Source organism: Canis lupus, chromosome 1, assembly GCF_048164855.1.
Source record: "Canis lupus baileyi chromosome 1, mCanLup2.hap1, whole genome shotgun sequence".
NCBI lineage: Eukaryota > Metazoa > Chordata > Mammalia > Carnivora > Canidae > Canis > Canis lupus.
In genome coordinates, this window is record NC_132838.1 from 76,559,864 (window position 1) to 76,581,075 (window position 21,212).

Consider the following 21,212-nt stretch of genomic DNA (forward strand, 5'->3'; position numbering starts at 1 on the left):
TAAACCATTTAAAACCAATGGCTTTACTCAACCTCCCACTGGAATAGGTTATCACATACTTTTTCCCTGAATTCCAGAAAAGGAGTTCAGCAAGTCACTCTATTCTTTAGGTAGATCAGAAGTATTCACATTATTTTCCTATGAAGTACTGGGGGAAGGAGTGGAGAGAAATATTTGGGTCATATAATCAGACATGTGAAAGTATTTTTTTCTCCTTTTCCCTCATTAACTCATTCAGCAGATACTTAGTAGAAACTGTGATATGTACTGTGCTAGGCAATAAGGACATGGGTATAGACAAGATGGTCTGCCTTCAAGGAACCTAAGTTTTTGGTAACCTCCACCATACATACAGATATACAGAAATATCTAACCAAGTCTGAAATAATTTCTTACCAGAAATTTGAACACCCTCTGCCCCCAATAAGACATTGTTTGGTTAGTTCAGAGAACTTCTAGGTTTTCTGACAGGGATTCATCAGGGTTTTTTCCCCCCTACAAAGGAGATCTTCCTAGCTTATGAAAAAAATGCTATACTGTTGCTATTTTTAATGCCTTTGCTCTGTAGTGACATCTTACAGAAAGTTTATGAAATGTTTTATGTCCTTAAATCCTCACTTTTTTTTTCAAGATTGTATTTATTTATTTGAGAGAGAGAGAGAGCACAAGTGGGGTGGAGGGCCAGAGGGAGAGGGAGAAGCAGACTCCCTGCTGAGCAGGGAGTCTGGTGTGGGGCTTGATCTAGGACCCTGGGATCATGACCTGAGCTGAAGGCAGACACACCTAACCAACTGAACTACCCAGGTGCCCTCTCCCTGCTTTTTTTTTTTTATGTCATACTCTTTTCTCCCTAGAGACTCTCTTCTGATGACTAATTCCTTTTTTTTTTAAGATTTTATTTTATATTTATTTATTTATGAGGGACAGAGAGAGAGAGGCAGAGATATAGGCAGAGAGAGAAGCAGACTCCATGCAGGGAGCCTAATGCGGGACTCAGTTCCAGGACTGCAGGATCACACCCTGAGCCAAAGGTAGATGTTCAACCGCTGAGCCACCCAGGCGTCCCTGATAACTAGTTCCTAATAATTATTCTAAATCTGTTTCTTCTTTCCCTCCTGGCAGTATATCACTTTGATAGATCCTTGAAGGGATAGCAAAGAGTCTCCAGATCTCTGTGACACATAATATGCACTAAGATCTGTGGAGGGAGATACATGGCAATAGTGCTGGTCCTGGAGGAGTGAGGCTTTGTTCAAGTATATTCCTTGGTTATCGGCATTTGCTCCATGACCTTGAGACATTTCATACACAAGGTTTACTGCGAGGATTCTCTGATTGTATGTTTTATATATGTGTGTGTACACATATTGCACTGTGTAGCATGGCAAGCACTCAGTAAACATTTTTCTTAATATTTAATAGACAAATGGTAACTGTGCCCATTAGATTCAAGAAAACATAGTGAGATCTTAGTGTATGACAAAGTCCAAGTTACATTATTTCATTTAAAATGAGTGATTTCTGTTATATCTAGGAGGAACATGTTCTTTTCCAACTTGAAGAAGCGATTGAAGCTTTGGAAGCTGCAATTGAATACAAGAATGAAAGCATCCAGAGTCGCCAGAACTCGCTCAGAGCTTCGTTCCAAAACCTCTCTCATAGTGAAGCAAATGTCTTAGAAAAACTAATTTGCCTGCGTCCTGTTGAGATTAGAGCTATTCTTTTCAGATATTTCAATAAGGTTTGTTTCTTAGAAGGATTTTCTTATATGGGGGGAGAGGGGTCAAGATGCTTATATATCTCACATTTAAGAAATTGAAAGTCCTAAAAATTTGATAGTGCAACTACAGATTTAAGCATGATTTCTCCATACAATACTGAATGTGGTCATCTGGAAGCTGTGTGCTTATCCCAAGTATGTAGGCCTGACTTTGGGAGGCTCTTAAAGTTGGAAGGGCCTTTGAAAGAAAGGCTTTCTCAAATAGTTTTAAAAACTAAAAATTCAAGTTATATTCCTCAGTCACTGTTTCTTGGATATTTTCTAGATTTGCTTGTTGTTACTCAGCATTCATGAAAAATCAAGGGCCCTCCAAGTTTCGGCTCCCTTTCTTTCATTGCTATAGGGTAGGGGTACCTGTACTTTATCATCATACCTATGAATTGAAATGAAGATGAAGTGTTACATCAATGACAAAGATAATAATAGATTTTAGCATTAACCTGAATAATAATTTCTTCTCTTAAGGTATATATTGTGAAGTGTTAAGCAAATAGTAACTCTTTTTCTCTGAAAGGTATCTTCAGTTTAAGGGAATATCAGACAGTTAGTGAAAATAAAACACTGGACTTTTAAAATAAAGTTCTAGTTCTGTTAGACAAGTGACATAAAGATGAAAAAATTAATGGAAATATTATACACAGCCCTCCTCTAGGATAATGACTATCAGTAGCTACTGACAGTAATAGTAGTAGTAGTGGTAGTAAGCTATTATTATTGATAAGAATGCATCCTATCACTGCATGAGTGGAGGGCAGAAAAATGGTGCAGTGCTGTCTGAAGCTTTGACATGGAGAATTCTTTTCTGGTATTTTTAGAGAAAGGGTTCTTAACTCAAAGCACCCAGGCCATGGTGAGTGGATTTTCTGACCCTGGGTACCCTTCATAGAAATGAGTATTTTTCTAGAGAGAAGGTCACTACATTAGCAAATTCTGTGACACATACATTGCAGTATATTCACTTCGTAGCAGTGCAGAGAAGAACCCACTGGACTAAATAAATGCATAATCCATATCTGGGGGCATCACAATGCCAGATTTCAGGTTGTACTACAAAGCTGTGGTCATCAAGACAGTGTGGTACTGGCACAAAAACAGACACATAGATCAATGGAACAGAATAGAGAATCCAGAAGTGGACCCTGAACTTTATGGGCAACTAATATTCGATAAAGGAGGAAAGACTATCCATTGGAAGAAAGACAGTCTCTTCAATAAATGGTGCTGGGAAAATTGGACATCCACATGCAGAAGAATGAAACTAGACCACTCTCTTTCACCATACACAAAGATAAACTCAAAATGGATGAAAGATCTAAATGTGAGACAAGATTCCATCAAAATCCTAGAGAAGAACACAGGCAACACCCTTTTTGAACTCGGCCGTAGTAACTTCTTGCAAGATACATCCACGAAGGCAAAAGAAACAAAAGCGAAAATGAACTATTGGGACTTCATCAAGATAAGAAGCTTTTGCACAGCAAAGGATACAGTCAACAAAACTCAAAGACAACCTACAGAATGGGAGAAGATATTTGCAAATGACATATCAGATAAAGGGCTAGTTTCCAAGATCTATAAAGAACTTATCAAACTCAACACCAAAGAAACAAACAATCCAATCATGAAATGGGCAAAAGACATGAACAGAAATCTCACAGAGGAAGACATAGACATGGCCAACATGCACATGAGAAAATGCTCTGCATCACTTGCCATCAGGGAAATACAAATCAAAACCACAATGAGATACCACCTCACACCAGTGAGAATGGGGAAAATTAACAAGGCAGGAAACAACCAATGTTGGAGAGGATGTGGAGAAAAGGGAACCCTCATACACTGTTGGTGGGAATGTGAACTGGTGCAGCCACTCTGGAAAACTGTGTGGAGGTTCCTCAAACAGTTAAAAATATACCTGCCCTACGACCCAGCAATTGCACTGTTGGGGATTTACCCCAAAGATACAAATGCAATGAAACGCTGGGACACCTGCACCCCGATGTTTATAGCAGCAATGGCCACGATAGCCAAACTGTGGAAGGAGCCTCGGTGTCCAACGAAAGATGAATGGATAAAGAAGATGTGGTTTATGTATACAATGGAATATTACTCAGCTATTAGAAATGACAAATACCCACCATTTGCTTCAACGTGGATGGAACTGGAGGGTATTATGCTGAGTGAAGTAAGCCAGTCGGAGAAGGACAAACATTATATGTTCTCATTCATTTGGGGAATATAAATAATAGTGAAAGGGAATATAAGGGAAGGGAGAAGAAATGTGTGGGAAATATCAGAAAGGGAGACAGAACGTAAAGACTGCTAACTCTGGGAAACGAACTAGGGGTGGTGGAAGGGGAGGAGGGCGGGGGGTGGGAGTGAATGGGTGACGGGCACTGGGGGTTATTCTGTATGTTAGTAAATTGAACACCAATAAAAAATAAATTTAAAAAAATAAAAAAAAATAAATGCATAATCTGAGACTGAATTCTGTGTTTATAGTTTTAAAAATTCTGTTACTTATTTACAACATCCATGTTGGAGTTAAAACTGGGAGTTATCTAGATGTTACCAGAGTCTTTAGGTTCCCATTCTCTTCTTAGACTAGAGAAATAGAATTATATATAGGATTATAAATGTAAATTGCAGCGACCATGTCTGAGAGATGATGGAGGGGTGATAGAACAACATTATATTTAAAATGAAGTTGTTACCGATTCAGAATCCTAATAAACTAAAAAGGCTGTTAGGTTATTTTGTCAGGTACGTCACAAAGCATTTGCTTATTTACACCATGGTGACTAAGGAGATTCTTCATGCAGTCTAAGAGAAGTGGATGATTACATTTGGCTATCTAAGACACACTTAAAAGATAAAAAAAATGTCTTTGCTAGGTGGTCAATTTGCGAGAAACCGAACGGAAGCTACAGTTACAGAATGAAGAAAGTAAAATGAAGGTTCTGGAACGGGATAATATGGTTTGTGAATTGGAATCTGCCCTGGAATCTCTGAAATTGCAATGTGACCGGAGACTGACCCTCCAGCAAAAGGAACATGAGCAGAAAATGCAGCTGCTGTTACATCATTTTCAAGGTACCTGCCCCTTCTGGTCAGCTGTGGAGGGGCTGGGACAGGAGGACAGGACAGAATTTGATTGCAGAAAAGTCTAACATGAATAAATAGTTACTACTTTCATTTGTTTTTGTGCTTTACATGTTTAGGTTACCACATGTGGGGTTGGTTGACTTTGACGGAGGGCTTTTCGTTCTTGAAATGCCATCCCTCTGCCTGTCCCCAGTGCCACACATCCCCCTGTTTGTCGTCGGCCCGTTTTTTATGTACAAAAGTGGGATTTCTGGCTTCATGGCGTATGGTTGAAAAGTTTCTACCTCCCAAGGACATAGTACTTTGATATTTAAGTTACTCTCCCTTCACATAACTAAAGTGATAGGCTCTGTCAGATTTCTAGTTCAAGTTCTTGTTATAATTTTCAGTCGATTGTCAATTTTATGCATTAAGGTTATGTCTTAGGTCAAAATTAGTCTACCGTCTATGGACACATACTGTATCAGTATACAGTAGTTCAATGTGGAAAGAGCTATCACAGCAGTTGGTCTTCATGTTACCTGGGCATTTGGCCAGTACGCAGAGTTGCTATGGCAACAGAATCATTGCCCACCGGTACTGGTGATGCTTTGGTCCAGGCTGCTTAGCTGCTTAGTCTTGATTCTTGTGAATCTATAGCTGGAGAAACAACCTGAGTAAGCAGAAAATTGGAAAATATATAAATTTGAGTGTTGAGGCAATTTACCTCTAAGTTAATTCTATAACCAGTTTAGCAACCAGTTGCCTGATGACAGGATTTCCTGACAGGATCCTATACATCACTTCATTCAAACATGCTCTCCTTTCCTTATTTATAGTTCTGTCTTACATCTCTATAAAGTAATATTTTAATATAATTTTTCATGTATTTTTTGAGTAATTGACATCGTACCACAAAAGCTCATGCTACAGCCAAATGAGAACATTTTAAAAATCATTTTTATTGCTGGGATAAGTTTTTCATAACAAAGTTGCAGCTAAAAATGATAATTTATGAATTTTCTAATTTCACTTGAATATGTTATATAAAATTCTGTTGACATATATGATATTCTTTATGGGGATTCTGATTTATGGTGTTATTTAAGTATTTTTTATTTATTTATTTTAAAAATATTTGTTAGAGAGTGAGTGTGTGGTGGAAAGGCACAGAGAGAGAGGGAGAGAGAAAGAATCTCAAGAAGACTCCCCACTGAGCGCAGAGCCTGCTTCAGGGCTCAATTCCATGACCCTGAGATCATGACCTGAGCCAAGATCAAGAGCCTGACGCTCAACTGACTGAGCCATCCAGGCTCCCTTTAAAGTATTTTTAAATATGAGATAATGGGTTAATTTATTTTTTTAATTTTTAAAAAAAATTTTAATGGGTTAATTTAAACTCTCCAATATACTTAGATAAAAATTTTCAAAACAGCCAGTTACAGCAAAAGACCATTAAAACCAGTAGGATCATTTTACAAATTTACCAATAAGAAAGAGTATCTGAGAGTAGTATTTTTAGAAGGTCAATTAACGAGGTTTTATTGGTTCTAACACCTACCCAGTAGGGATAGTTTCAGACATTCATAAATATTAGTTAGAAGCTCTAAGTTATATTGTAGCATAAACTACAACTTATGCTATTTCCCCTCTTTTTATATGCTGTTTTCTTTTGTAATCTCCCTCTTTTGACAGGTTTTTGGTTTTTAGGGTCTTTTGGCTATAGATTTCTTGGGCCTATAAGCCTGAGCCTATGACTTTCCATATATCCACAGTTCCCGGTAGGAACTTTTTATTTTTTTTAAAAAAGATTTTATTTATTTATTTGACAAAGAGAGAAGGAGAAGCAGGCTCCCTCTTCATCAGGTGATGAACAGGGAACCCAAAGTGGGGCTTGATCTCAGGACTCCGGGATCATGACCTGAGCCAAAGGCAGATGCTTAACTGACTGAGCCACCCAGGAGCTCCCTTAAATAAAGATATCAATGCACCCAATGGACAGAGTTCCAAAAGTGAATTTTTTTTATAGAAAACACATTATTTCTGCTGTTCTAAGGATAAATCTAGTTAGTGCTCCTCAAAAAGTTTATTTATTTATATTTTTAAAAGATTTTATTTATTTATTCATGAGAGACACAGGGAGAAAGAGAGAGGCAGAGACACAGGCAGAGGGAGAAGCAGGCTCCATGTAGGGAGCCCAATGTGGGACTCGATCCTGGGTTTCTAGGATCAGGCCCTGGGCTGAAGGTGGTGCTAAACTGCTGAGCCACTTGGGCTGCCCTCAAAAATTGTTTATGAATCAATCATGAAGATGCGGTAGTTGGCAGCGGGAAGGGTGGAGAAGGTGACTCAGGGCAGAAGAATCCAAACTGTAGCTGAAAACAAATCCATGTAGGTACATGTAACATACATCTGACCCTTTAAATATAGTCTGGAGACTGGGTTAGAACATAATTTTTGGTCCTTTAAACTGATTTTAAATGTAAATCTCTGTTTCATAGAGCAAGATGGAGAAGGACTTATAGAAAAATTAAGAGCATATGAAGATAAAATCCAGCAACTGGAAAAAGATCTTTATTTTTATAAGAAGACCAGCAGAGATCTTAAGAAGAAACTTAAGGAATTGATAGGGGAAGCAGTTCGACGGCAATTAGTACCATCTGAACGTAAGACCTTTAGTGTTAACCTGTCATGCTAATAGGATATGTATATCTAGTATTTGGTGAAGTTGTGCCTCACTTATAGTTTAGCCTTTCCCAATTGACTGGGTTATTTAGAATTAGATATTAAACTCATATTTGTCTCTATAAACAAAAATAGTTATCTCGTTCTAATCATCAGGGAAATGCAAATCAAAATCACAGTATGATATCACCTCACACCTGTCAGAATGGCTAAAACCAGCAACACAAGAAACAACACATGTTGGCATGGATGTGGAGAAAGGAACCCTTGTGTGCTATTGGTGGGAATCCAAACCCAAAGAATATGAAAACACTAATTTGAAAAGATATAAGCACCCCTGTGTTTATTGCAGCATTGTTTACAATAGCCAAATTATGGAATCAACCCAAGTATCTGATATATGAATGTATAAAGAAGATGTGGTATATACTTTTAATGGAATATTCATTCAGCCATAAAAAGAATGAAACCTTGCCTTTTGCAAGGACATGGATAGATCTAGAGGGGATAATGCTAGGTGAAGTAAGTCAGAGAAGGATAAATACGAAATGATCTCACACCTATATGGAATGTAAGAAACAGAACAAATGTTTTGATTTGGTTACTTAGAGTTAGATATTGAACTTGTATTTGTTTCTATAAATAAAAATAATTGTCTGCCTGACAACTGTCTGCTTCAGCCTAAAACACGACAAAACTAAACTGGAAAGTGCCATGATTAAAATATACCCTCTTTAAGTCTGCCTATTAGAGAAGAATCAATACTTCTAACATAATATATTTTATATTTTATTAAAGAATTACTCTTTCTTTAGAGAAAGTATTCTTTTACCAAGTTAGGTATGGCTTATGCAAAGCTGACTTTACAACCTGTTAGGAACATAGACCTATTTTGTACCTAATAAAGAAGACCATTTAAGATGGGTACAACAAGACTGTAAAGAAACCAGTAAAAACTTTATGTATGCATAATGAAAAGATACATGCTGAGTATAGAATGTAAGCAGGATTAACATAGCTTTAAAGTTTAAAACAGTAATATCTTAGAAAAGTAGTTCTAATGCTGCCTTATACTTAGGATATTTATAAAATAGACATTTTTACAAGTAGTTCTTTTTCTTTAAGATTTTATTTATTTATTCATGAGAGACATAGAGAAAGAGAGGCAGAGACATAGGCAGAGGGAGGAGAAGCAGGCTCAATGCGAACATCCCAATGCGGGTCAATCCTGGGACTCGGATCATGTCCTGAGCCTAAGTTAGACGCTTAACCACTGAGCCACCCTGGCGCCCCTCACAAGTAGTTCTATTTAACCCAAGGTAGGTTAGTGTCTGCTAATGTCATTTTTAGAAAAGAGAATTGAAACTTAGGTCAAGTAACTTATAAACACAACGGTAATTAGAACATGGTCTAAGGTCCTTCATCTTATGATTTCTGGTTTAATACTCTAGGATAACAGTTGTTTTAGGCCAGAGATGTGATACAAACATACAGATCCTGCCAGAGACACTAAGCTTTCTGATTTTCAGTGTAGTAATGCAGAGGTACTAATGTAATTAAAACACTTAATTGGAATATTGCCTGCACTGTATAGCTTGAACCTTTTCCTTGAAACATGACTTAACAAAAAATTAAAATGTACACAGGCATTAAGTAGCAAACAGGACAATCAGCAACAGAACAAACTGAACATTTTAGCTTTAAAAACATCCACTTTCAAACTTGAGACATCCGAAATTAGATATCTAGTGTTTAGATGGCCCATGTTTATAGTATGAATCAATCTCTTAAAATGCCATTGTGGTAGGGTGTTAGGTTTAATATCTCATCCTGCTCTTTAATGAGACAAATGCAAAAAACTTTGAAAAAGTTAAGTAATCTTGGAGTTATGTAAAGTGATGACATGTCTGACCAACTTATTTGGGAATCTAGTCTTGTTTTGTTTTTAAGTAAAGTCTACTCCCAACGTGGGCCTTGAACTCATGACTCCGAGATCAAGTTGCATGCTCTACTGACTAAGCCAGCCAGGCACCCCAGGCAATCTAGTCTTGATACTAATGTTGAAGATATTTCAGCTACCTTGCTGTTCCACCTAGAAGCATCTGTAAAAAATAATAGTCATTGTAGAAAATTTTGAATATATAGAAAAAGAACTGGAAAAAGTCACCCATAATTCTACCCACCACTGTTAACATTTAGCATAATTCTTTTCAGTCTTGTCCCCATGCTTTAAAAAAATTACATGGAATCATATTGGAGATACAGCTTGTTCTATATATATACTATCTCAAAATGCTACTCTAATATAATGACATTTAACAAGGTTTGTTTGAATTACAAATATAGCAATTATATCAAATTCTGAGTTCCTAAAAAGAATTACTCACATTAAGATTAGTGATCTTAATAGTTAACTCTCTTGGTATTCAGTTCATTGGTTTTTGATAATAGTCTTTTCATTGTCTGCATACCACACTTCTATTTATCTTGAGTATTTTTAGCATTTTCAAATGCAGAAAGATTCATCTTTGGACTAAAATATCTTGGTAACCTCTTAGTCATGCCTCTGATATAGTGTATCTGTTTTCTAACAAATACATTAGGATGTGAGGATAAAATCAGTTTATATGGACATGCAGTCTGTGTACTTATTTTAGTATTTAAAACTCTATCCTTGTATCAGTTTAAATCACTATAAAATTCTGTGTGAGGATGCTTGAGTCAGAAGAGTGAGGATTGGAATCCTAACTTCTTTTCCTTGCTCTGTGACCTCAGGTGAACTACTCTTTCTCTGGTTTGTTCTTTAGTGGTAAAATTCTGGAAGAGGGAAACTTTCCACTGTGAAATATCCAAGTCGGGTAGAGCGTTAGCTTCTCCAGTGAGCCCATCTCTGCTCTTTCACATTTGAGCTTTAAAAAATAAGATGCTTGGTGGTTCCCTTCCCCAGATACTGGGACCTGAACCTCAGTTTTTATTTATTTATTTAAAAACATTTTTTAAAAGATTATATTTATTTATTCATTCATGAGAAACACAGAGAGAGAGAGAGAGAGAGAGAGAGGCAGAGGGAGAAGGAGGCTCCATGCAGGGAGCCTGATGTGGGACTCAGTCCTGGGTCTCCAGGATCATGCCCTGGGCTGAAGGCGGCGCTAAACTGCTGAGCCACCTGGGCTGCCTGAGCCTCAGTTTTTTTTTTTTTTTAAGATTTATTATTTATTTATTTATTTATTTATTTATTTATTCATTCATTCATTCATTCATTCATTCATTCATGAGAGAGGCAGAGACACAGGAGGAGGGAAAAGCAGGCTCCATGCCGAGAACCTGACGTGGGACTCGATCCCGGGACTCGATCCCGGGACTCGATCCCGGGACTCCAGGATTGCGCCCTGGGCCAAAGGCAGGTGCTAAACCGCTGAGCCACCCAGGGATCCCCTGGAGCCTCAGTTTTTAAAAGCTTCCTGGTGACTAATGTGTGGCAGTTAGGGAACCACCGTCAATGGTCAACTTTGTGAATATCTGCCAGTTCCATGAGAGGATCTATGTCATTTGTTAGCTCAAGTGGTTGGTTTGTGAGAGTATTTTAAAAATTAGGAAATCAGTTATGCTTCCAACCACGGGTCACAAGCCTTCAGTAGCCAGGGAGCCAAAGCAAGCAGTAGATAATGTAGCAGTTGTCTAAACGGGCAGGGGCAGCTCTGCTCCAGCTGCTGTTGCTAGTTGTCAGTTCTTGTTTTGTCTAGAAAAGATCGAAATCTGTATTTTTATATGAAACTTTCCAATTAAAAAATTGGGGGTCACATGTTATTCAGAGGTTAAATAAAACATGTCTGTGGGCCAGATTTGGCTAGGGACTACCAGGGTACTTGGTATTCATAGGACTGGAAGTGTATTAATCACATGTCAGTGTATGTTGAAGTTGGCATTTTTCATCATATTAGGTCTTGGGCCTATATGGACTTGTCTTAAGTAAATTTTTGTCTTTGATATTAGATAATTCTATGATTTGAGGACCTTAAGCCTTGAGCTCTTCACTCTTCACTTCACTCACTAAGCCTTGAGCTCTTCACTCATTTCAGCAGGGTATCCCACCGAGGGAGTGCACTGTCCTCTCCATTTTGATGGTGGATCCCCAGAGCACCTTCAGAGAGCAGAACCTTACCACCATCATGCTGGGAGTTCTGACCAAGACTAGATTTTCACATACATGATGCCATGTCCCCAAAGATTCCCTGGACATGGAGCCAGTATTCTGCAGTTCTGGCTTCACTTAGCCACTGTGTGGACTTTGATTCACCAGTGGCAAGTCCAGTGGAAGGCAGGTGTAGAAGGACACCAGAGAAGCCCAAAGGACTCCTGTGTTTCCAGAGAAAAACAAATCACTAGATGACTATTTTCTTAACTTCGTGCTTGAATTAGAAGTTCTCAGTTTTTTACAGGCAAAATGCCTTTAAGTGAAACTTCTATTGTCTAAAAGAAGTCACTTAACAACAACAACAAAAAATCTGAAAAACATCATTGACATTGAGTGATAATAATATAGCTATTTTGGGATACCACGCTTAAAATATATGCTTTTGAGAAAATCTCTAATTTATTTTCTTGCTTTTTGTATTATTTTTAGATCATGATGCTGGGGATGGAGTCCCAAATGCTGAAGAAGCAGGCATGGTTCCAGAAGAATTAAAATGGGCATCCAGAACTGAAACTATGAAATTAAGTGGAAGAGAAAGAGAATTAGACTGTTCAGCAAACAGTTTAAGAATACAGTCCAATCCTCAGAAGCTCTGGGAAGATGACCCAGAATTACCTCCGATCTGTGGTTCTTTAGCACCCACTAGTGGGCATTTATTGAACAGTGAGGATAAAATAGATGAAAATCATTTTACAAAATCTCACAGTGAATCATCACCCCACATTCAGCTAGTGGGAAATGTGGGACAGCTTCATGGTGTCACTTCTGTAAAGTTGTGTCGTAAAGAGTTACGTCAGATTTCTGCCTTGGAACTATCATTACGGCGTTCTAGTCTTGGAGTTGGGGTTGGATCTATGACTGCTGATTCCATTGAAGTAGCTAGGAAACCGAGTGACTTAAAAACTTAGGCTTTTAATAATAGAACTTTTAATTTAGTAGAGGCATAAGATTCTTTTGTCTGACCTGTTAGAAATTAAGGCATATGCTCACTAGCTCTTCCTTCAGAATAAAGGAAGGAAGGGAGGAAGGAATCCTTTTGTATACTAGAGATGTGTATATCTTCTTTGGTATATTTGAGGAGTTTTAATTATTTGCAGATTTTTCTACAATAACTAAATGAACCTGTTTTCTAACACTATTAAGTAATGGAACATTTAAATATTTCCACTTTTAAAATCCAGGCATATATAGAGAACAAAACAAAGAGTAGAATAGTAAACTATCCATCAAATGTGTATTGCTATGTAGTATAAAAGTATGTTAGAATACATTAATTCTATCTCATAAGCTTATATTATTGTCATTCTCAAATATATTTGTTATTTTGAAGATACTCAGTTAAATATTGCTTGTATGAGAGGGGGAATCACCTACTGCATGCATATCTTTTGGCACAGCTGAAAATCTCTGCCAAAAAAGCAGTCTGTGGGTTTAAGACAACTGACGAAGTTTATGGGTTGAAGTTAATTTATGGTCCTCAGAGTCCACAGAACTTGAGTGCTCAGTCGTGACTTTTTAAACATGGTACTCTGCTCTTTTTCTGGGATTGTTTTTAGAATATCATTATTGTTGGTTTGCTAATATTATGGAATGTAAGTTTTCATCTCACTCCTACCCTGTCTATTCAACATCTCTCTCTCTCACTAGGCTACTAGATTTGGGGAAAAGAATGCAGTTCCATGCCACAGGGAAATAATGATAGAGTAGCTGTAAAGCATTCTAGCATTTCTTTTCTCTTTCACATGGAGTATGCCTGTAAAGCTTGAAGCCTTCGCCAGAGGCTCTTTAGCTAATAATCTGATGGGCCTAATCGGAGATTTTTCTCTACAGCCTGCTTACTCAGGTTAGCACGGGCAGGCCAGACTGCATTGGAGCTGTAAATATGTAAATGAAATTTTTCTTCGAGATTTTTTTAGTCTAAATCATATTGTATAATATAAACTTCAGTTTGGGATTAAGAACTAAAACACTGATTTGCCCAATAAATAGTTTGTACTTTTTCATCATACTTTTTAATCACAGAAAACATCCCATTATAATGACCAGAGGTATTTTGTTACTTTTTTGTTACTTGTGTTGTTATTCTAGTTACTTTTCCAAATTTTCACTTGTAAAATAGAGTTGTTTCTTAAACTACTTACTGTAAGGGTGGGGCGGTGGTAAAACCACCCTGACATGTGGATATCTATTCAATTTGAGTCACCCTTGTGCTCGCTTTGGCAGCACATATACAATTCGAGTCACCTGCTTCCTTGCCAAGTCCAGTTTTTCTTCAGTGCTGCGGCTACTAATATTTTTCTTGTATCCTCTTTCTTTGTTGTTACTGACCCTACCCATCTTACCTAAGACCCCAACTGTCACTCTGTGCTCAAATACTTAGGGCTTTCTTTTCTGGTTTCTAGGCCTGAGGGAGTAGGGTTCCTTGTTTCCATTGCTAAAAACCACTTCCTAGAGGAGAAGAAAACCAAACCAAAACAAACTTCTAAATAGGTGAACAGCCTCTGTATCTCTTAAGCATGGTACTGAAATGCATATAAATTGTGGGTTAAATAGACTGTGCCATGGGCTTACCTGGGAACTGAACCACAATGTACAGCATTGGCCCACTGAGAAACTGCTTTAGACTAGAAATTTACAAACTAATTCAAAAAATATATTTTTGGGAGAGACTATTACAAGTCAGATTCTGGTTTTAAACTAGCTTCTTCTTTTTGCCTTTAGTTTGTATGAGATATATATATCATGATGATATGTATCATGTATATGTGGATATATATACATATCATCATGATATATATATATATATATCATATGTAATGTGTGTGTGCGTGTATACTATATAGAGTGGCAAAGGCCACTAAGGCCTTCACAGAGCACAACAATGATATTTTTATTAATGAAGGTCCTAACTGTAAATTCCTTATAAGATTAAGTAATTTAGAAACTATTCACATAAGAATATATTCTAACCCTAGAATCTTGCTTGCCTAAGAAATTGACACATACTTGTTTTACCTCTGGAAATACATTTTCTAAAAGCCAACTCACAAAACAAGAAAATTTATGTCAAATCAACAGTGATTAGATTTGATAATGCAAATGTGAACTGACTTCTAAATAAGAAAGGTACAATTTTTTTCTTCCTTTGGGTTAAACATACATCCTTTAAATGCTACAGTAGATTCCATGTACACACACACACACACACACACACACACACACACATAAATAATGTCCTGAATAATAAATACATTCTGGAAGTGAACCTCTTGTCATTCCAGTTTAGTGCTCTCACAAAGGAAAGAAAAATTAAGGGGCCTCCCCCAAGGCAAGTAAGTTTTTTTTTTTTTTTACATATACTAGTAATAAATTTTACTTTGTTTCACATGCTTTCCTTAGTCTAATCATTTTGTCATTGTGTTTGCCTTTTTTACACATTTTCTTTTAAAGATTTTATTTATTTTTTATTTATTCATGAGAGAGAGAGAGAGAGAGGCAGAGACACAGGCAGAGGGAGAAGCAGGCTCCATGCAGGGAGCCCGATGTGGGACTCGATCCCGGGTCTCCAGGATCAGGCCCTGGGCTTAAGGCAGCACTAAACCACTGAGCCACCAGGGCTGCCCCTTTTTTACACATATAAAATATCATTGTGGTTTTCTTTTTTTGTTGTTGTTCATTATGGGGTTTTCCCCCAGTTAAAATGGAGCATTTGGAAGGGAATATACTTGCCTCTGTAAAGTGCTAGTGCCTTCTCTAACTCCAGAGTGTTAAAGCTAACAGAACTGGAGAATTAGGTAAGTACAGAAACTTTGGGTGGCAAGAATATCAGTGAAGGTGATTTTGGTGCTTTAATGTTCGTTTTCTTCTGATGTTTTTTTTTCAGGTCAATAACATAAGTGCTCATTTAAGAATTGGTGTCTTGTATGAAAGAAGTTAATAAAGGTTTTATACTAAATCTTAGAGTAAATTGCAAGGGAGTCAGATCCTTAGTAGGAGTTTGATTCTGTTGTCTGCATAAGTTTCACCAAATGCCAGAATGACATGTTTTGCTTTCAGTTATTTCCTTAGGCACATATCTGTTAACTATTTAAAACATGGCAGTATCTTCCAGTATCTGAAAGTTCAGTGTCCACTTGTCCACTATTCTTTCAACTTCACTGGAATATTAAAAAATACTAATTACGTATATTTTACATTTCAATTTATAACTGGCCTCGGGTTGCCTTCATTAGTACTAACACATTCTTCTATATTTAAATATTTTATTTATCTGACAGAGAGAGCAAGAGGGCACAAGGAAGGGGGAACAGTAGAGGGAGAGGGAGAAGCAGGCTCCCTGAGGAGCAGAGAGCCCAGTGCAGGGCTGGGTTTCAGGACCCTGGTAGATGCCAAATCGACTGAGCCACCCAGGCGCCCTCTAGATTTCTATTTTCAAAAATTGAAAAAGAAGGTGGGAATGAAATCCTTCCATAATAATCATCTCAAATGCATTAGATTTGTAATGTTTTTTAGCTCGTATGGGAGTCATGTTTCAAAATGTGGTAGGACATTTGCCCAATAGGGAGAAATATTTTGTCACTCGTTGTTTACCTTAATGCTGACAGTAAAAAGCAAACTGACTTTTCATAAGTTTTGATGTTTTAAATCCCCTACTAATAATGCATCCCTTTATCACCCGCACCAGGAATGACTGCTTCCATTCCTTGCTTCTGGAATGCAGTGTATATACATACATGGTACCAACTACTAGAATGGTGTTTGATTTTTATAGACTCCAGTAATACCCCAACATGGAGGTAATTAGAACAAGAGAAATTATTAAAAAGCTCAGAAAAACTTGATGTTATTAAGTTTGGATATTTTCCATAGTTCTTTGTCCCTTTTAATATTGTTTTTCCCTAGGAATTTCCACAGTGAATCAAGAGGATAGATAGTATGTGAGATACTAGCAGTGCAATATGATTAAACCTAAATGTTTTGACTTAGACTATTAGGTTCTACTGGTAAATTATTACACACACTTCTGCTGAGTTATCTCTACAGTACTTTAAAAGAAAAAAAATACAACAATCTCATAGACAATTAAAATGAGCAAGATCCTTTATGGCCAAGGAACTAGATCATTCACACAGAAGAGTAGAAAACAATTTAAACATTAAAAAGAAATTCACACTTAATGATTATTGGAAATTTAAAACTCCATTTTTTAGTTAATACTTGTATAATTAAAGTAGCACAAAAATATATTTTGAAATAATGTATATTAATGTGTTTTCAAGTTTATTACAGTATATACAAAGGGAGTTATAATTTTTCAAGTCCAAAGTGCTAAATACTGCTAGAATTTATTTGATCTGACAGGTCTTTTAAGAGAACCACTCCTTGGTCTCCACCTTCTCCTCTCCAATTACCAAAAACAAATTATATGACAATTATGACTTACTTACCCCTCGTTCCCCACAGTGTTCCAGGATTCAAGTAGTTCTGATAAGAACAAAAGATAAAAAGGTTTATTTTAAAACATTCTACAGACCAGCAAAGAATTTTCAAAAATATTGTGAGAGAATATATTTTATTTCCTGGCAACAACATTAAAATTTAAGTTCAATCTGTGGCTATCTATAAACCCTGAAGAATGCTCCCCGCTACTATTGGATTTGCCATTTGAAAATATATATCCTAGTTGTTATTACTGGGTCCTCTTCCTATGATTGCTAAAATTCAGGATTATATGAAAAGAAGCCACCCTAGATAATTTGAATGGAAATTGTGGGATGATTCAATAGAGAATTAGAAGAAACAGTTTTGGATAAATTCCAACAACCAAGACATAAACCAAAGAAAAGATAACAAGTGATTTTACCATCGAAGAGCCATGAATAATATGCCAAAACAAACACTGTAGGCAAAATTGCCAGGATTTATGCAATACATAACCATTTTGCTTAATTTTTCTCTCTGCTAAAATATCCCCGAATTTTTTTACTGAAAAACCTCTGGATAAAAGACTCCTATTCATGATTAAACCAGCAGCTATTGGCCTGCCTGAGAGGCTGAATTGATGTTATTCATTTTTGTTTGTGGCCTGCGGTGGCATTTAACTGTCTACCATAAAAAGGAATGAGGAATTAATCTGAAATTTGGCTTATTTATTTAATAATTCATAAGTATTAAAATGGTCAAAGTTTTGTTTTTACTTTTCTAGCATGATTTTTTTCCTAGATGGGAAAAACAGGAACAGGGCGACATATTTGTATACCGAGAGGCCAATTTCCTTTTGAAATTCCTATCACCTGGGGGTTGGGCAGCATCTGAATTGTTCCAGTTGAAGCTTGGAATGGAACTAAGCCTCTCTGTTTCACTGGACATTTTCCCAGCTAGCATCAGATGTCACCAACTGTAAAACATGACCACAACATGACCAGAATGTCCCAGGTTATAATTTTAATGGGAGTACATTAAATAATGATGTTTTTCTGAAACACCAGCCTGTTCTTTAAACAAAAAAACAATTTATGAATCACTCTACTGCATTTTATAGGACTTTTTTTTTTTTTTTAATTTGGGGAAGGGAGAGGGAGAGAGAATCTTAAGCAGGCTCCACACCCAGCCCAGAGCTGGGTGGGCTCAATCTCACCACCCTGAGATCATGACCTGAGCCAAGATCAAGAGTCAGATGCTTAACTGACTGGGCCGTCCAGGTGCTCCTCTCCTACCTTTTTAAAGTAGGTTCCGCACTGGGCGTGGCAGGGCTTGAACTCATGACCCTGAGATCAAGACCTGGGTTCAGATCAAGAGTTGGTTGTTTAATCAACTCAGCCACCCAGGTGCCCCCACTCCCTCGCATTTTAAATAAAAATCTTATCTTTCAAATGCAACTCAAAGTAATCATTTAATTGGGAGGGAAATTGCTAATTTTTCTATAAGGCAAATAATCTGTTACTTTATCAAATAAATATGTGAAAGCACTTTGAAAACTAAAACATATATGTTTATGATGGAATTATAAGTAGCTTTTCCATAGAGTTGGCTGTCAAAATGGGATAATGTTTTAGCACAAATGTGGTTGCTTATTTCATGCATATATCCTAAAACATTTTTAAACAAATTCTGAGTTTTAGTTATATTTGTTAGCAACAGTGGAAATAATAGTATTCTCTGGAAAAGTTTCATGTGAAATCTATACTCCAAAGAAAATAAAGACTTGGCTGAGTATTTTATAGGCATAAGAAGTGCTTCATGACTATTTGAGTTATGAATTAAAGAGTATGCGTTTACTGGGTTTTTAACCACCAGTTTTTGCCTATTTGTTCCTCACTTTTTAGTAACAAATACATTTGTGAGTTATTGATAAATTCTGGTAGAAAACTTCTTAAAACTGAGAATGGTTTCCATTTGGTAGTCACAAAGATGTTTTAAACCCAATTTTTCCCCTCAAAGAAACTGTAAAATACTCTTTTCCTTTTTTTTTTTTTTTTTTTAAATACTCTTTTCCATCTTGCAAGATGATGGGCAAAAAAGCCAAGAAGCCGGATACTAAAGAGAAGAAACCTGAAGCCAAGAAGGCTGATGCTGGTGGCAAGGCAAAGAAGGGTAACCTCAAGGCTAAAACACCAAAGAAGGGGAAGCCCCACTGCAGCCGAAACCCTGTCCTAGTCAGAGGAATTGGCAGATATTCCCGATAGGCTATGTATTAAGAAAAGCCATGTACAAGAGGAAGTATTCGACAGCTATATCCAGGGTTGAGAAGAAAAAGAAGAAGGTTCTTGCTACTGTTACAAAACCAGTTGGTGGTGACAAGAATGGTGGTACCTGAGTGGTTAAACTTCCCCAAATGCCTAGGTGTTATCCTACTGAAGATGTGCCTTGAAAGCTGTTGAGCCATGGCAAAAAACCTTTCAGTCAGCATGTGAGAAAGTTGCGAGCTAGCATCACTCCTGGGACCATTCTGATCACCCTCACTGGGTGCCACAGAGGCAAGAAGGTAGTTTTCCTGAAGCAACTGAGCAGTGGCTTGCTACTTGTGACTGGACCTCTGGCCCTCAACCGAGTTCCTCTGCGTAGATCTCACACACCAGAAATTTGTCATTGCCACTTCCACCAAATTTGTTATCAACAGTGTGAAAATCTCCAAACATCTCACTGACGCTTATTTCAAGAAGAAGAAGCTGCGTAAACGCAGACACCAGGAAGGGGAGATCTTTGACACAGAGAAGGAGGAATACAAGATTACAGAGCAGCACAAGGTTGATCAGAAAGCTGTGGATTCGCAAATTCTGCCAAAAATCAAAGCTTTTCCTCAGCTTCAGGGCTACCTCCGCTCTGTGTTTTCTCTCACAAATGGAGTTTACCCTTACAAATTGGTGTTCTAAATTTCTTACAAAGAACCTAATTAAACAACTGATCCATTAAAAAAAAAAGAAACTAAAATAGTTTAACAGCAAAGTCATTCATTCTTTGGCATTTGATACTCTTAGCTATCATATACAAGAAGCATGTTAGAATTAAATCTGACATTACCATGGTGGTCTTTCCTTTATAAGCATTTTGAAGGAAGCTCATTCCCCTCAGTTTGCAAGCATCTGTTGATATTACGGAGTATTTTGTCCCTGTTTGGATCAGGGCATCATGACTTGCACAGCCAAGTAATCAAAGAACAGGCCAAGACTTCAAGAGTAATGGAACTTACAATCAGAAGTATTCTAGTGGATTGTGAACAAATAAATCAGAGAGAAAGAATGTATACTTTTCCTGGAAGAGTTACCTTCAGTGGTACTGAGGTCTTCTCAGTGAGATTTATGACAAAGTTTTTCCCCGAAAAGAGAAACTAGATGAAAGGACCTGATTATGTAAGTTTACTTGAACAGGCCACATAAACCAAAACACCCTTCAGAGCCAGGGTCAGTGCCTTGGGACTTGGTTCTTATGTAGGACAGAATCTGTGCCTCTTCCAAAGAGTGAACTGGTAACTGAAGGAACCTGTATTCTTAAAACATAACAAAAAGGGTATCTATATACATCACAATGAAAATTTCTATAGATATTTATTTTAGAAATAAAGACTTCTTCCTTAGTGTTTTCTATTAACCTTTTATTACTGAGGATAAAGCTGAGAACTAAAAGCCCTATCATGGAGTGCCTGGGTGGCTCAGTCAGTTATGCATCTGCCGTTGGCTCACTGGGCCCTCGGTTCCAGCCCTGTGTTGGGCTCCCGCTCTGTTTCTCCATCTCTCTCTGCTCCTATCCCTGCTCATGCTTGCTCTATCTGTCTCGAATAAAACCTTTAAAAAAAAAAAAAGCCATGTCTTTTTTTTATAAGTAAAGAACTTATACTCCAATGATAAGTACTATGGAGAAAATAAAGCAGGGTAAAGGAATAGAGAATCAAGGAGACTTTTTTAGATGGAAATATGTTTCTGAGCAAGGCACATAAATAAAGCTGTCAAAACGAGGCTGTAAACTCACAGA

At 37.3% G+C, this 21,212-nt stretch overlaps 1 protein-coding gene and 1 pseudogene across 5 annotated transcripts in view; both read left to right on the forward strand.

The window, feature by feature from the left end:
- KIF27 (kinesin family member 27) overlaps positions 1-13,075 on the forward strand; it is an 86,150-nt gene extending 73,075 nt beyond the window's left edge. For all 5 annotated transcript variants that reach the window (XM_072836520.1, XM_072836543.1, XM_072836554.1 and 2 more), the window contains 4 exons: positions 1,535-1,741; positions 4,675-4,873; positions 7,366-7,530; positions 12,174-13,075. In XM_072836520.1, the coding sequence (XP_072692621.1) occupies positions 1,535-1,741; positions 4,675-4,873; positions 7,366-7,530; positions 12,174-12,652 (1,050 nt within the window). In that variant the 3' untranslated portion in view covers positions 12,653-13,075. The remainder of the gene's footprint in view (positions 1-1,534; positions 1,742-4,674; positions 4,874-7,365; positions 7,531-12,173) is intronic.
- Positions 13,076-15,273: 2,198 nt separating this feature from the next.
- On the forward strand, positions 15,274-20,593 carry LOC140638814 (large ribosomal subunit protein eL6 pseudogene; annotated as a pseudogene).
- Positions 20,594-21,212: the final 619 nt, after the last annotated feature.